This window comes from Podarcis vaucheri (assembly GCF_965113315.1).
Source record: "Podarcis vaucheri genome assembly, chromosome: 14".
Classification (NCBI taxonomy): Eukaryota; Metazoa; Chordata; class Lepidosauria; order Squamata; family Lacertidae; genus Podarcis; species Podarcis vaucheri.
Window position 1 is genome coordinate 41171586 of NC_138752.1, and position 13093 is coordinate 41184678.

The window sequence follows — 13093 nt, forward strand, 5'->3', positions numbered from 1 at the left end:
TCCTGTGGAAGATTCACACTCTAAACAGGGGAGGTTGGGTTCCATTCCCCCCCCCACCCCCGTTTTGGCTTTTAGCTAAACAAATAAAAGTGTTGCTCCTACTACCTAACAGGACGTGCTATTCCTTCATTTCCCAGCCCTGGTTACACATCATGTCACCACTGGGCTTCAGCCCAGAAAGCCCATTCAGCGTCTGCATTCAGCTGCACCTGAGTATGAGTCAGCAGCAAGAGTCGAGAGGGGCAGAAAGCTCTTGACATTAGCAGTGCAACAAACTGCTATGAAACAACACGGCACTTCTACACAAGGGAAGGCTGATCTAACCATATGGATGTTGATCAATTTTCCATTTGGCCCGCTGATTCATCTCGAAATAATCATGCCAGTGCTAATTGCCATCCACTCCGTCTAACATCTCGACACAGACATAAAAACAGAACTGTTTCCTATTTAACATGGGCTGACTGAGATGGGGACTCTTGCTTTTTTACTCTATTTCCCTCCCACTCACCCACCCACCCTGCCACCATGGCTCAAAACTGACTTGTTCATTGGCCCCAATATGAAAAAGTCGCTTGAGACAATCTGATTGTGGTGTGCTTCTCAGCAAGATCCAGGGATTCAAAAAGATGTGGGGAACCTCTGGTCCTCCAGGTGTTCCCGAACTACAACTCCCATCAGCCCTGGGAAAGCATGAGCAACGGGCAGGGATGATGGGAGCTGTAGTCAGCATCATCTAAATGTTCAAACCCTACCCAAGAAAATAAGAGGTTCAAGCAGAAATAGGCACAGTGGTGCACACCCAAACAGCATGGCCAATGATAAGAGAAGAGATGGGAACTGTATTCCACAACACCTGGAAGGTACCATATTGCCTAGCTCTGGGGCCACCAACCAAGAAAGCAAACCTTAATTAAAATAAAAAAAACCAATAACCACAACCCAAACCCTTCACTTTAAATTAAACCTGAAGTTGGTTTGGAAAGCAAAAACTGCCAGTTGCTAAAATCCAAGTGTGGGGAACTTTTGGCCCTTGGAATGTTGCTGAACTACAACTCCCATCATCCCCAACCATTGGTCTTGCTTGCTGTGACTGATGGGAACTGTAGTTCAGCCACACCCGGAGGGCTAAAGGTTCCCCACACCTGCTATAATCAATCTCACAATCTAAAAACAACAGCATCAGAAGATGCAGTCTGTTCACTGATGACAGCTGCACATTGCATACCGGTGGCAGAAGTATCCCCTGCAAAAAATTACCTGGATGCAGCTGGGCCCCAGTGAATACACCAGATATGGGGCAGCCGTGGCCCTCCAGATGTTCCTTGAATCCAGCTCCCATCATCCCTGAGCATTGACCAGGTACAGAACACACACACACACACACACACACACACACACACACATTTGGTCATGATGACTAGCTGGAGCCTTCATTGAGTCAGATACAGATATATGTTTATTAGAGGTGAGAGAATTATGCCTTAGAACAGCCTCCCACTAATCTAGCACTCTTCAGATGGTTTGAACTACGGCTCCCAACCCCAATGGGGTTTGGGGTCCAAAACATCTGGAAGGCACGAGATCGGGGGGGGCAGTGGGATGGGGAGACAGGCTTAGAAAAAAGTTGTACATCCATTTCATTCCATGTTGTTTGGACAGAAGTTGAGTTGTTGCTTTTGTTTTTGGGCAAACGCTTAATCAGCAGCCAGGGATGGGATCTTGCACACAAATGGAAATTCTCTGCTGCAGCTATTGTCATTCCAAGACCTTAAAGCTATGAAAAAGAAATTGGGTGGGCGGGGAGGGAGAGAGGGAGAGGGAGAGGGAGAGGGAGAGGGAGGGAGAGAGAGAGAGAGAGAGAGAAATAAGGAGTGTGTTGGATGGAGTTTTACACCCCAGTTTCCAAGGAAGGAAGCAATGGCAGCATATTGAAGAGGCAAAGCTTCTGCTAGCTCAAACTCAGAGGCAATGTTCCACTGTACCCAGTATGAATAATAATAATCCTGCAGAGAGGAAAGTAGCATGTCACTGAGAATACAAGACTTGAATGTAATCACTTTCTAACTTTAAGAACAGGTGCCTAAATTCGCTCACTTTCCTCTCCCCTCTCGCTCACATTTTCTTTTCGTGTCAAACTTTGTGAGATCACTTCCCCTTTGTGCCCTGACAGGAAGAGGACATAGCTATATATGGTCCTTGCTGCTTGAAGCTTGAACTGTTATGGGGGGCCCATCACAAACAGCAATGAGGTCTAAATAACTACTTTTGTATCTGCTTCAGTACTTTTATGAACTCATTGTTATTCCTCTAGGGTCTTGACCTCTGCTAATAAGGGGCGGGGGGGGCAGGATACATTAGCCACAGCAGAACAGCCAACTTACCACAATGTCCCACATTTACAACATCTGTGCTGCTGATTCACAAACCTTGGGATTGTTGAAATATACACAGCAAAAAAATCAACCCATTTGAATCGTGCAACTCAAATTGGGTCTACTAGACCCCCCCCCCAAATTTAAGCAATGTGGACTAAAGTCATTTCTGTGGGCCCTCCAGGATTAGAGGCCCAGAAGCTTAAGTTTCATTAGTTTCATAGTAGATTCGCCCCTGCTCCCTGCCTGGGTAGACTCTCTTTCTGCTTTTTCCCACCATATCTGCAACGTGACAACATCTGCATCTCATAAGCATGTGCTCTGTCTCTGAGTTGTGAGGCACTCAGGAAACAACAACTCTGCTCCATCATTTGTGTGACAGCCATTCAGATATTTGAAGGTTGCAATCATATTGCCTCTTGCCTCTTCTCCTGCCTGAGCATCCTCAGCTCCTGGGAAGAGGCCATGTCTGAGATACATCTACTGTACCCAGTGGCGTAGCGTGGGTTGTCAGCACCCGGGGCAAGGCAAGTGATTTGCGCCCCCTAACCCGTGGATTTGCGCCCCCTAACCCGTGGATTTGCGCCCCCTAACCCTAACCCCCAGATGTTGCACCCGGTGCGGCCGGGCCCCCCCTGCACCCCCCACGCTACGCCACTGACTGTACCACCTACCACTGCTGTATCTGTACCAGATCTGCACACAGTCTTCATCTTCCGGTTTAGAGTGGATCCCATCGTCTGGTTGATTGCCATCCCAGTAGTTATAGTCATATGAGGAGCCATCTGTCCATTCAAAATTGCTTTCCTATCAAATACATCACCAGGGAGTTAGTGCTAGGGAAACAGACAGGAAATGGCACATATTCAATCTTTGCTTTTAACCAGCATAGATGGAAGTGTTTGGCTTCAAAGTGAACCTAGCTAACTCATGCTTTCCAAAGCAATACACAAGCCAACGAGCGGTCATTTTTCAAAACTTCTCTGAATTTTGACAATGCAGTTCTCGAGCGAAGTTGTGGATACAAAAACGCACGTACGGTGGCAAAGTGTGCATAAACGTGCATGTATTGGTGAAAAACTGCATTATATTAGGAGAAAATGCTTTGCAAAAAAAATGGTCAAAAATCACATACAAATGTATGTATTAGGAGAAACCCACATTTCATTGCTGGTGAATTTTCATGAGGATTTTTTAAAAAACAAGCAGATGTGGAAATGTGTAGAACTGAATTTAAGGCTGGAAAAGGGAGAAACTGAGAAAAATCAAAATGAGCAGATTCACCTCTTCTTGGTTTTGAAATACCATTTCAGCTGTCATTACAGCTGCTCAACAAACCTGCACAATTGGTTCTGAAAAGCAAATGCCTTGCCCAAGAAGGCAACTTTGTCAGTGTGTGTGGTATATATTTGTTGACTGAATAAATGTCTGCCATTTCATTTTGAGACCAGTATCTGCATAAATTACAGGTGGGACTTCCGTCTTGGGGCTTCTGTATTATCAAAAACCCAGAAATGAGATGGCAAACTGATGTGTGGGCATGAGTCATCTTCTTGTACTTTTTAATGTACTGAAATCAGTTGGTTGGATCCAGGCTAAATTGGCTGAAGATAAATTCAATTAAAGCAATGGGGCGTGGTTGTGATTTTAACTTAATTTGCATTAAAACCAAAGGGTTTAACCAACCTATTCACCTAATATACCGTATTGGCCCAAATATAAGCCGCACCCAAATATAAGCCACATCATTAAAATTGGAGGGGGGGGAACAAAAAATACCCGAATATAAGCAGCTCCATTCTTTGCTGCTCCTGGCTGCAAACGGGGGGGGGGGGGCACTGCTTTGCCAACGGCATTTCCCTTCCTTGCTCTCTCCCTTCCCGGCCTTGGGGGAGAGGACAGGGGACTATTTGTGGGGCAGGAGCCGCTTTGCGGCGCTCCTGGGTGCACACCACATATAAGCTGCACTTTAACTTTTCACAGTCAGATTTTGGGTAAAAAGTGAGGCTTATATTCAGGCCAATACAGTTCACATTTTTGCAAGCAATTCCCCTTAATTTAATAATGCATTTTATATAGGCAATTCCCAATTTTACGTTCCGAGACACAGTGTGTTTAAGTGAAATTGTGCATATTTGGAACACCATTGAAAAAGTCTGCAAACACCCACCATTTCTCCCTCCAAACCCTCCTTGCTCAAACTCCAACTCAGTGCAAGGGCTCCTGGGATTGCACTTGCGAAGGCTTGTGGAATTGCTAAACACTTTCTGCCATTTTCTTGCTCTTTTAAGGTCCCCTTTGCCCCTTTCTGTACCACTCCGGGCTTCGTGCCGATGTGTGCATACATAAATGGGGAGTTGCCTGTACATTAATTTCACTAATATATGCAGTTCTATGCCCAGCTATCTCCTACCATGCAGTTTGGGGGGGTGAGTTAGAGAGCTGCACTGCACACAATTCTGAGAAGGGCAGATTTTGTAGAATAGCTGCCTTTCAGCGCACATACTGCTTTGAATAAAGCCAATGAGGTAGGGTGTAGGGTAAACCTATTGTGGAAGAATTTTGTATTTCGAGGAGGCAGGTTAATTAGTTTGTACAAATCATCCTCCTTGCTTATTGGAACATCCTAAACCAAAAGGTTTAACAGTTGCTGTGCACGTTAGGCATGACATCCTGTGCAGATCCTAATATAGAGTTAACTCTATTTACTTTGTGTGATTTACTGCTGGCTTACTCCTGTCAATAACCGACTTCCCTCAGGGCAGAAGCACAGGAATATATAGGCATATAGGAAGCTCCCAGGGCTATTTAATTATCCAGCTGTTACTTTGTGGAACAGCATCTGCCCTCCATGCATAAGATCCCAGCATCTCCAGGTAGGTTTGGGAGAAAACCCCCATCTGAAACTCTGGAAAACTACTGCCAAGTCAGCATAGATCAGGGGTAGGCAAACTAAGGTCCGTGGGCCGGATGCAGCCCAATCGCCTTCTAAATCCGGCCCACGGATGGTCTGGGAATCAGCATGTTTTTACATAAGTTGAATGTGTGCTTTTATTTAAAATGCATCTCTGGGTTATTTGTGGGGCATAGGAATTTGTTCATTTCCCCCAAAAAAATATAGTCCGGCCCACCACATGGTCTGAGGGACGGTGGCCCACGGCTGAAAAAGGTTGCTGACCCCTGGCATAGAGTATGCTGACCTAGATGGATAAACAGGCTGACTCAATATAAAGCAGGGCTATTTCCCTTAATGCTCCGCTTCTGCTAGGCTAGATGCCACCAAAGTCTCACCCAGCAGGTCTCTTCTTCTTCTTATGTGCCCGATGAGAGGTGCAGCATCTGGTACGGTTAGCTTCTTACCTGTCTTAGATCATTAAGTCCCATCCAAACATCCGTCGGTATTCCAGGCACTCGGCTGTTTACCAGGTCGTAGACGAATACATTCTCTTCCCAGCTGCCAATAGTCATATGTAATTAGGAATGCAAAGATCTGTTAATACTTATTTCTTTATTTCATTGCATTTACATGCCACCTTTCTTGCAAGGGGCTCAAGGTGGCAGACATGGCTCTCCCTCACCTCATTTAATCCCCACAGCAACTCTGCAAGGTGGGTTAGGCTGAGAAGCAGTGACTAGCCCCCAAGGTTGAGTGCAGATTCAAACCCTTACTTCCCCAGGTCCTAGTCCAACGCTTTAACCACTATGCTGTGCTAGCTCTTTCTTTTTAGTTCTCTACGCTTCTAATTTTTCTAACCTCAAATTTCAGTGCTCTGCCTTTTGCAGCAATTTCAAATTCCTCACAAAAGTCTTCAGAATTTTAGTGCAAATATCTCCTAATAAACAACTTATTATGCACTGTTTTGACTCATGTATGCCACTTCTGCAAGACTTTTCTCCTAAGATGATGCACCTTTGTAGGTTATTTTCACTAAGATATTCATCTTAAGCACATGTTGACTTGATATGTGCATTTCTGTAAACACAGGTTGGTTGAAGAACAGCATCGCAAAAACCATGATGGACTTGGGCTAACCAGGGTAAATAGTGGTATTGCTGCCAGGTAATCAATGAATCATATTGTTAGGAGGGGGACCTCAAGGTTCATGTAGTCCCACCCTCAGTTGATGCAGGAAGTCGACACTACATTCTATGCTTAAAGGTAAAGGTAAAGGGACCCCTGACCATTAGGTCCAGTTGCAAACGGCTCTAGGGTTGCAGCGCTCATCTCACTTTACGGCCGAGGGAGCCAGCGTACAGCTTCCGGGTCATGTGGCCAGCATGACTAAGCCGCTTCTGGTGAACCAGAGCAGCGCACAGAAATGCCGTTTACCTTCCTGCCGTAATGGTACCTATTTATCTACTTGCACGCTGACGTGCTTCCAAACTGCTAGGTTGGCAGGAGCAGGGACTGAGCAATGGGAGCTCACCCCATCACAGGGATTCGAACCGCCGACCTACTGATCGGCAAGCCCTAGGCTCAGTGGTTTAGACCACGGCGCCACCCGCGTCCCCATTCTATGTTTAAAAACCTCTAAAAATCCACCAACTTCCAATGCAGCCTGTCCCACTGTCAAACAGCTCATACCATCAGGAAGTACTTCCTAAGCTTAATCTAAATCCTTCCCCTTGTCATTTGAAGCTACTGGAGCAACAGGAAAACAAATTTGTTCTGCCTATACAACAGTCCTCTGGATATCTGAGGATAGTACAGTCTGACCTTTCAATTGTTTCTTTTCCAAACGAACCATCTCCAACTCCTTCAACCTTTCCCTCACAGGACTTGGTCCCTAAACCACTCACCATTTTTGTCTCCATCCTCCAAGTGTTCCATAGCAACAAGGCACCAGTGAAGGGTGATGCATTAGGGCAAATGGGGCGACGTTATTGCATGATTCTTACCTGTGAATGGAAGCTAATTTGGCTGATTTTAGGCCGATGGAGAACTCTGCGCAATACAAGTCAGCCTCCGCCCATGTTTTATTGATTGGAAAGTATCTATAGCAAAAGCCTTCATATTCAGTCCAAAAGAGAGGGCAAGAGTAAGACAGAATTGGCTCTGGCAAAGCTAGGGAGAGAGGAAGGAAATAGGTTAGAGAGGCCCATATCTCAACACACTTCCACTTGTCAGATTCACTTGCTATCAGTCCTGGGAGCCCAGAAGATTACAAGGGTCAGGAAAGCCACCTCTGTCTCAACAACGGTTGTCAAAAGAGACGAGCAACAGCTGTCATTTCCATGCATCTTGACACGCCATTGGCTGCGGGCAATGCAGAGATGGGAGGGGGAAGAGCTCAGGAGAGGCATGTGGAAAGAAGCCCACAAAAGAGGAGATTAGATAAAACCCACCACGCTGGATAAACAGCCTTGTCCTCCTATCCCCTCTAGCAAATACCACTTCAGCAGGCGACGTCACGGCTCTTAACGTGGGAAAAAAGGAACAGAACTGTGTCCCCCACCCATCCCAATGTCCCTGACTCATTGCCAGTTTGCTACCAAGCTAGGCTCCTGGTTCTTGCGCTAATTCACAAAGATCTAACCCACCTTGGTAGCTCAGTTGGTAGAGCATGAGACTCTTAAATCTCAGGGTTGTGGGTTCAAGTCCCATGTTGGGCAAAAGATTCCTGCATTGCAGGGGGTTGGACTAGATGACCCTGATGGTCCCTTCCAATTCTATGGTTTTATAAACGGGGACCCAAAGCACCTAAGGAGCTCTTGATTCCTTATGTTCTGCCTTGATAATTTAGAGTTCGGTCAGCCTTTAACTAATGACCAAGTTTTTAGTGTGGCAGGATCTGCCCTGTGGAACTCCCTGCCACTACAGATTCAGCACATATCATCCCTGCCTTCTTTCAGTCATCTCCCAAAAGCTGTGCTATTCAGACAGGTCTTTCCAATGTGAATTTCTTTTTATTGCCCGCTGTTTATTGGTGTTTGTTATTTATCTTTTGGTGAGTTTGTATACTGCCTGGTTGTGTCTTTTTTAAAAAAATGAAAGTGTGGTCTATAAATATTTCAATCAATCAATCAATCAATCAATCACACCACTAAAAGCAAGGGAGGGTATGTTTCTGGAGTGCGACGAAGACATGAGACAGAAGGTTCATTCTCAGTGTTAAATATCAAGGGCAGGTTGGGGAAACTTTTGGTCCTCCAGATCTGGCCAAACTACAACTCCCATCAGCTCAGCAAGCACAGCCAATGGCCAGGGATGATGGGAGTTGTAGTTCAGCCAAAGGATCTGCACACCTTACTGGAAGGATGAGTTAGGCCCCAGTCAAAGCTTTCAAGCTGGTTTTCCCCCTCCAAATTCCTCTTCAGAAAACGGCCCATCGTCTGATGGAAAATGGAGCTGTCTGAACCATTCAGCTTGTTGAAATTCTGTACCACTTGCCCCAGTAGGTAACATTAATTTGATTAGCTCCAGTGCACCAGAGGTGCCTGGAAGAATTTTAAGGTTAAATGTGCAAGAGGAGAGAAGGCGAAGCAGGTCAACCCCCTAATTAGCACCTTTCCTGTTCAGTTGCCAATGGCCACATTGGCCCAGTCTTTGGACGAGCGGCCAGTAAGCTTTCAACTCCCAGGGCTGAGTTAAATCAAGGATGTCATATTCGCCTCAGGATTTATTTGCTAGCTGTACTTTTAAAAGGAGAAAATAATATAATATGCTAGTCAGAGGCACCAGCTTGCAAGGGTGATTGGGGAGGGGGACCAACGCCATGCGTGTGATCTTGCGATGTCCCAACGTCATGCGTGTGACGTCAGGAGGAGCCAGGGGTGGAGCCAAACATGGCGGCCACACGGCTCAATGGCCAGCAGCTCCTCCTCCGCCTCTTCTTGGTGCCGCCACTGGCAGGAGGCTGCTTCAACCCTTCTTCCCCTCTGTGGCAGGAGGAGGAAGGGCACTCAGCTCCACGCTTATGGGATATCGGGGGGCAGCCCCTACCCCCAAAATATGGAGGGCCCTAAAGGGTTCGGCCACTAGGAACCAGTGCCCCTGATGCAAGTTAAAAGGTCTGCAAAATTTGATGGGTTAAGGTAGTCACTTACATGTCACATGAAGAAACAGGACAAATAGGTATTGATGGAAATGAAGAAGTAGCAAAGATATCTATTATTTGTTTATTTATGTGCTGGTCATGTGGGCTTTGGGAGTATGGGGATTTTCTTTCTCTCTCTCTCTGAGTTCCTGGTAGCTTTGGGGCGCCTCCAAGGGTTTGGGTATATGCTATTTTTATGTATACACAGGACCCTTAGAACCAAACCCCCGCATAGGATGAGATCATATGGTATTTCAGTGAAGCTCAGATGCACTCACTTTCTCTAGAATATGTTCCACCAACTTCAGTGACTGAACTGTGCACACACCAAAAGAAAGTGAAATTAATTCCTTCCATCTTTGGTCACATGGCATCAAGAGATAGGGGAGAAATTCGATTCTAGCCTCATTTGAAGCCAGATCTATTCAATCTACAACTTCCAAAATTTCATGAGAACAGAAACACAGCTATCCTTTGAAATTTGCCCTTATCCCAGTTTTGCAATGCAGATCACCAATTGAACAATGTTTACAAAAATGCAAAAATTGAGTAATTGATTGAAAAATGTTTATTAGGAGAAATTTGAAATAAAATCCTGATTAATTTTTAGGAGGTTTTTTTTTAATTGCAAATTTCTGCAAATGTTAGAATAGGAAAAACGAGAAACTGAAAGCCAAAATGAGCAGATCCTTCCATCCCTAAATCCATCCAAAGTAAGGTTGGTTATACTGAAGTGGAGCTCAGAAACTCCTCACCTTTTTCTACCTTACACCCCAGCAGTTGAATCCATAATAAGTTAGTTGTGTTTAATTGGGTTTAAGACCAACTATTTTAGCCTGAATCCAACCCATTAATTTGAGTAAGTTAAATAAAAAAAAACCCCAAGTACACTATAATCCCTAATGCCCATAAATCATTTTATCATCTCATTTCTTGGCATTTCAATAACACAGAAGTTCCACAACAACTTAATTATGCAATCAAATAAATCCACATAATTTGTACAAATAGTGGTCTGGAAATGAAATGACAGTGAATAAGTATACCACAGACTCTCAAACAGTTTAGCTGAGCCATAATGACGGCTGAGATGCTATCTGAACATTAGGGATGAATGAATCTGTCAATTTCTATTTATTGCTGTTTGTCATGTTTCCAATCTTCTTTTCAGTTTTTTACAGGTCTACATCAGTTTGTTTATTTTTCATTTAAAAAAATCCTCATGAAAATCGATCAGCATTTTTGTGTGAATTTCTCCTAATATACACATTTTTGTATGCATTTATGACCAATATTATTTTGTAAAGTGATTTCCTCTAATAGAATGCCTCTTAAGGTATATTAATTATGCATATATATATATACACACACACACACACATTTTCATGCACACTTTAACCTGGTATATGTATTTTTTGACACATTACTTGACTGGAGACCTGCATTGCAAAATTCAGAGAAGTATGAATTTCAAAAGCTAGCTGAGTTTCAATTTACATACTGTTTTGAAAAGTACACAGGTTTGCTTTTAAACTGAATGAATTTTATTCCCTACTCCTACTGAACACAGGCTGCCACCAGAACTGGATTCAACGATAAAGTTGGAGCAAATTCTCAATTTCATCGATAACTTTCCATGTTGCCTTTTCATCAAAGCCTTTTGATTCCTGATGAGCCACCCATAAATCCCAACTTTTCTGACTTAATTACAAAAGACAAAGATCATCTATCAAAGAATGGCATGAGAGAATATGGGACCATGTATCAACAGCAAACTAACTCACTTTATTAGTTTCAGAGAGCAAAACCTAAGAGAAAATAACTTTAAGTGAAGACGGATTAATTGCAGTGATCAATATAGGAGATACGGGCTGCTACCAAACGTATATAGTGGGCTTACAGTGTTCTGATACACTTATGTTAGTTTGGGTCAATAGCTGCTGTGCTACACAGGAAATTTTGACTGGATGTATGCCAATTCATAGGAGTCACTGAACATTCTACCCTTCTGCATATCTTTTATTTTCTAAAGTTTAGGCAATTTGTGATATAAATGGAATCTACCTATCTATAGCTCTATTTAGAGGATTTTCTCAAAGGGGGAGGGAGACAAATACCAAGAAGTGATATTTAGGACCCAAGATTAAACCTCAACCTGATTAAAACCCCAAGCAAAATTACCTTGGCTTCAGGTGTCCCAGTTTTGAGTATTTTATCGTCGGAGATGGGTACTCACCTTGACTGATTTTAATATTGGTGTGTGGGAAAGCCTGGATGGCAAGCAGCACCCCAGAGAAAGTAGCGCAGAAATTCCACCTCGATATCATAGCTGGTCGAGAGCAAGTCTCCTCTTCCCAGCTGCAAAGAAGTGGCTGCTCCGTGTTTTTCCTCCCTTTGTAGTGCTACTGAAGTCACTGGAGCAGCTGCAAAGAGGCTTTGTAGACAACTCCCTCCCTTGTAAGGGCAAACTTTCAACAAGATTTGCACAGGATGCTGGCCGAACGCCTCACGGCCTAACCTCCCACACCACTGGCCACTCTTTCTCACTCCTCCAGATGACCTGATTATTGAGCATCCATCATGATCTGCTCATGCAAAGCTTGCGTGGCGTTTGGACTATAAGTAGTCTTTATTTCACATCCGTGAAATCACCCTCCATTTGCTTGTAAGGTCCTTATGCATCTTCCCATTAGTCATCCGCGAGAAGTCCGATTATTTCTGTTGCGCAAGGGCAACAGAGCACCTCAAAGGTGCAGATTCTGCTATGTGCTTGAACCCCTTCCTTAACACACTGCCACACAACAACCCAGAGTGTCCCAGACAAAACCAAGTTAAGGCTAAAATGGAATAACTTGCCCTCGTCACCCAGCAGTAGAAATGACCTAACAACCCCTTAAGATGATTGCTAGGTGACTTAGAGGTAAATCCCAAAGGCGATTCGCAATTCCAAAAAGCAATGTGTTGGATTTTAGAACATAAAGCCACTTCAAGCTTTCTTTTAAAAGCTTTCCATCTTGGCGCTTTAAAAAAAAATACTTGCCAGGACTGTCAAAGGCAGCGGCAGGTCCAAGTCTCAGAGCTGCTAGGTCTATGAAGGAACACAGCACAGTGAAAGATATGTGGCAATATACCACATTTTTAAAAGACCAGTAAGGGGTGTTCCTACAAATCACCCAATGCACTCAATTTAACGTGTCAGGTGGTAGTTGGGGATGAATCCTGTCTACACTTCTCTCATGTTGATGCACACTCTGAGATATGGCATTTCTTCAAAGATGGTTTTTTTTCCTGAGGAAATTTATGAGATTTCTTTTTCCTTTTCTCAGCCCCCAAGGCGTATGTGTGTGGAGGGAGGGGGGATTGCTCTACACTGTGTTTTTGAATATTCTCCACTATATTGGGTGGGGGCTGACATTCCTCTTCCCCCTTCTGAACACACACACACACACACACACACTCACACACTCTGTTGTGGGACAATGCGGAGACATTGGGGAGGAAACAAAATGGCAGCCAGTGCGGTGTAGTGGTTAAGAACAGTGGACTCGTAATCTGGTGAACCGGGTTCGCTTCCCCGCTCCTCCACATGCAGCTGCTGGGTGACCTTGGGCTAGTCACACACTCTCAGCCCCACTCACCTCACAGAGTGTTTGTTGTGGGGGAGGAAGGGAAAGGAGAATG

The 13093-nt window shown here is 44.4% G+C and overlaps 1 protein-coding gene across 2 annotated transcripts; it reads right to left on the bottom strand.

Moving 5' to 3' along the window:
• Nucleotides 1–1436: 1436 nt before the first annotated feature.
• Nucleotides 1437–12050, bottom strand: CLEC19A (C-type lectin domain containing 19A). Of its 2 annotated transcripts, none has more exons than XM_082200165.1 (5): nt 11649–12050; nt 7275–7440; nt 5736–5829; nt 3050–3182; nt 1437–1777 (listed from the first exon to the last, which is right to left on the bottom strand). In XM_082200165.1, exons 1-5 carry the CDS (start codon nt 11737–11739, stop codon nt 1698–1700), a joined length of 564 nt encoding a protein of 187 aa, XP_082056291.1. In that variant the 5' UTR covers nt 11740–12050; the 3' UTR covers nt 1437–1697. The 2 variants fall into 2 exon arrangements, with proteins under 2 accessions (XP_082056291.1, XP_082056290.1); XM_082200164.1 differs by lacking the exon at nt 1437–1777 and adding an exon at nt 2222–2855 and having other exon boundaries at nt 3034–3182.
• Nucleotides 12051–13093: the final 1043 nt, after the last annotated feature.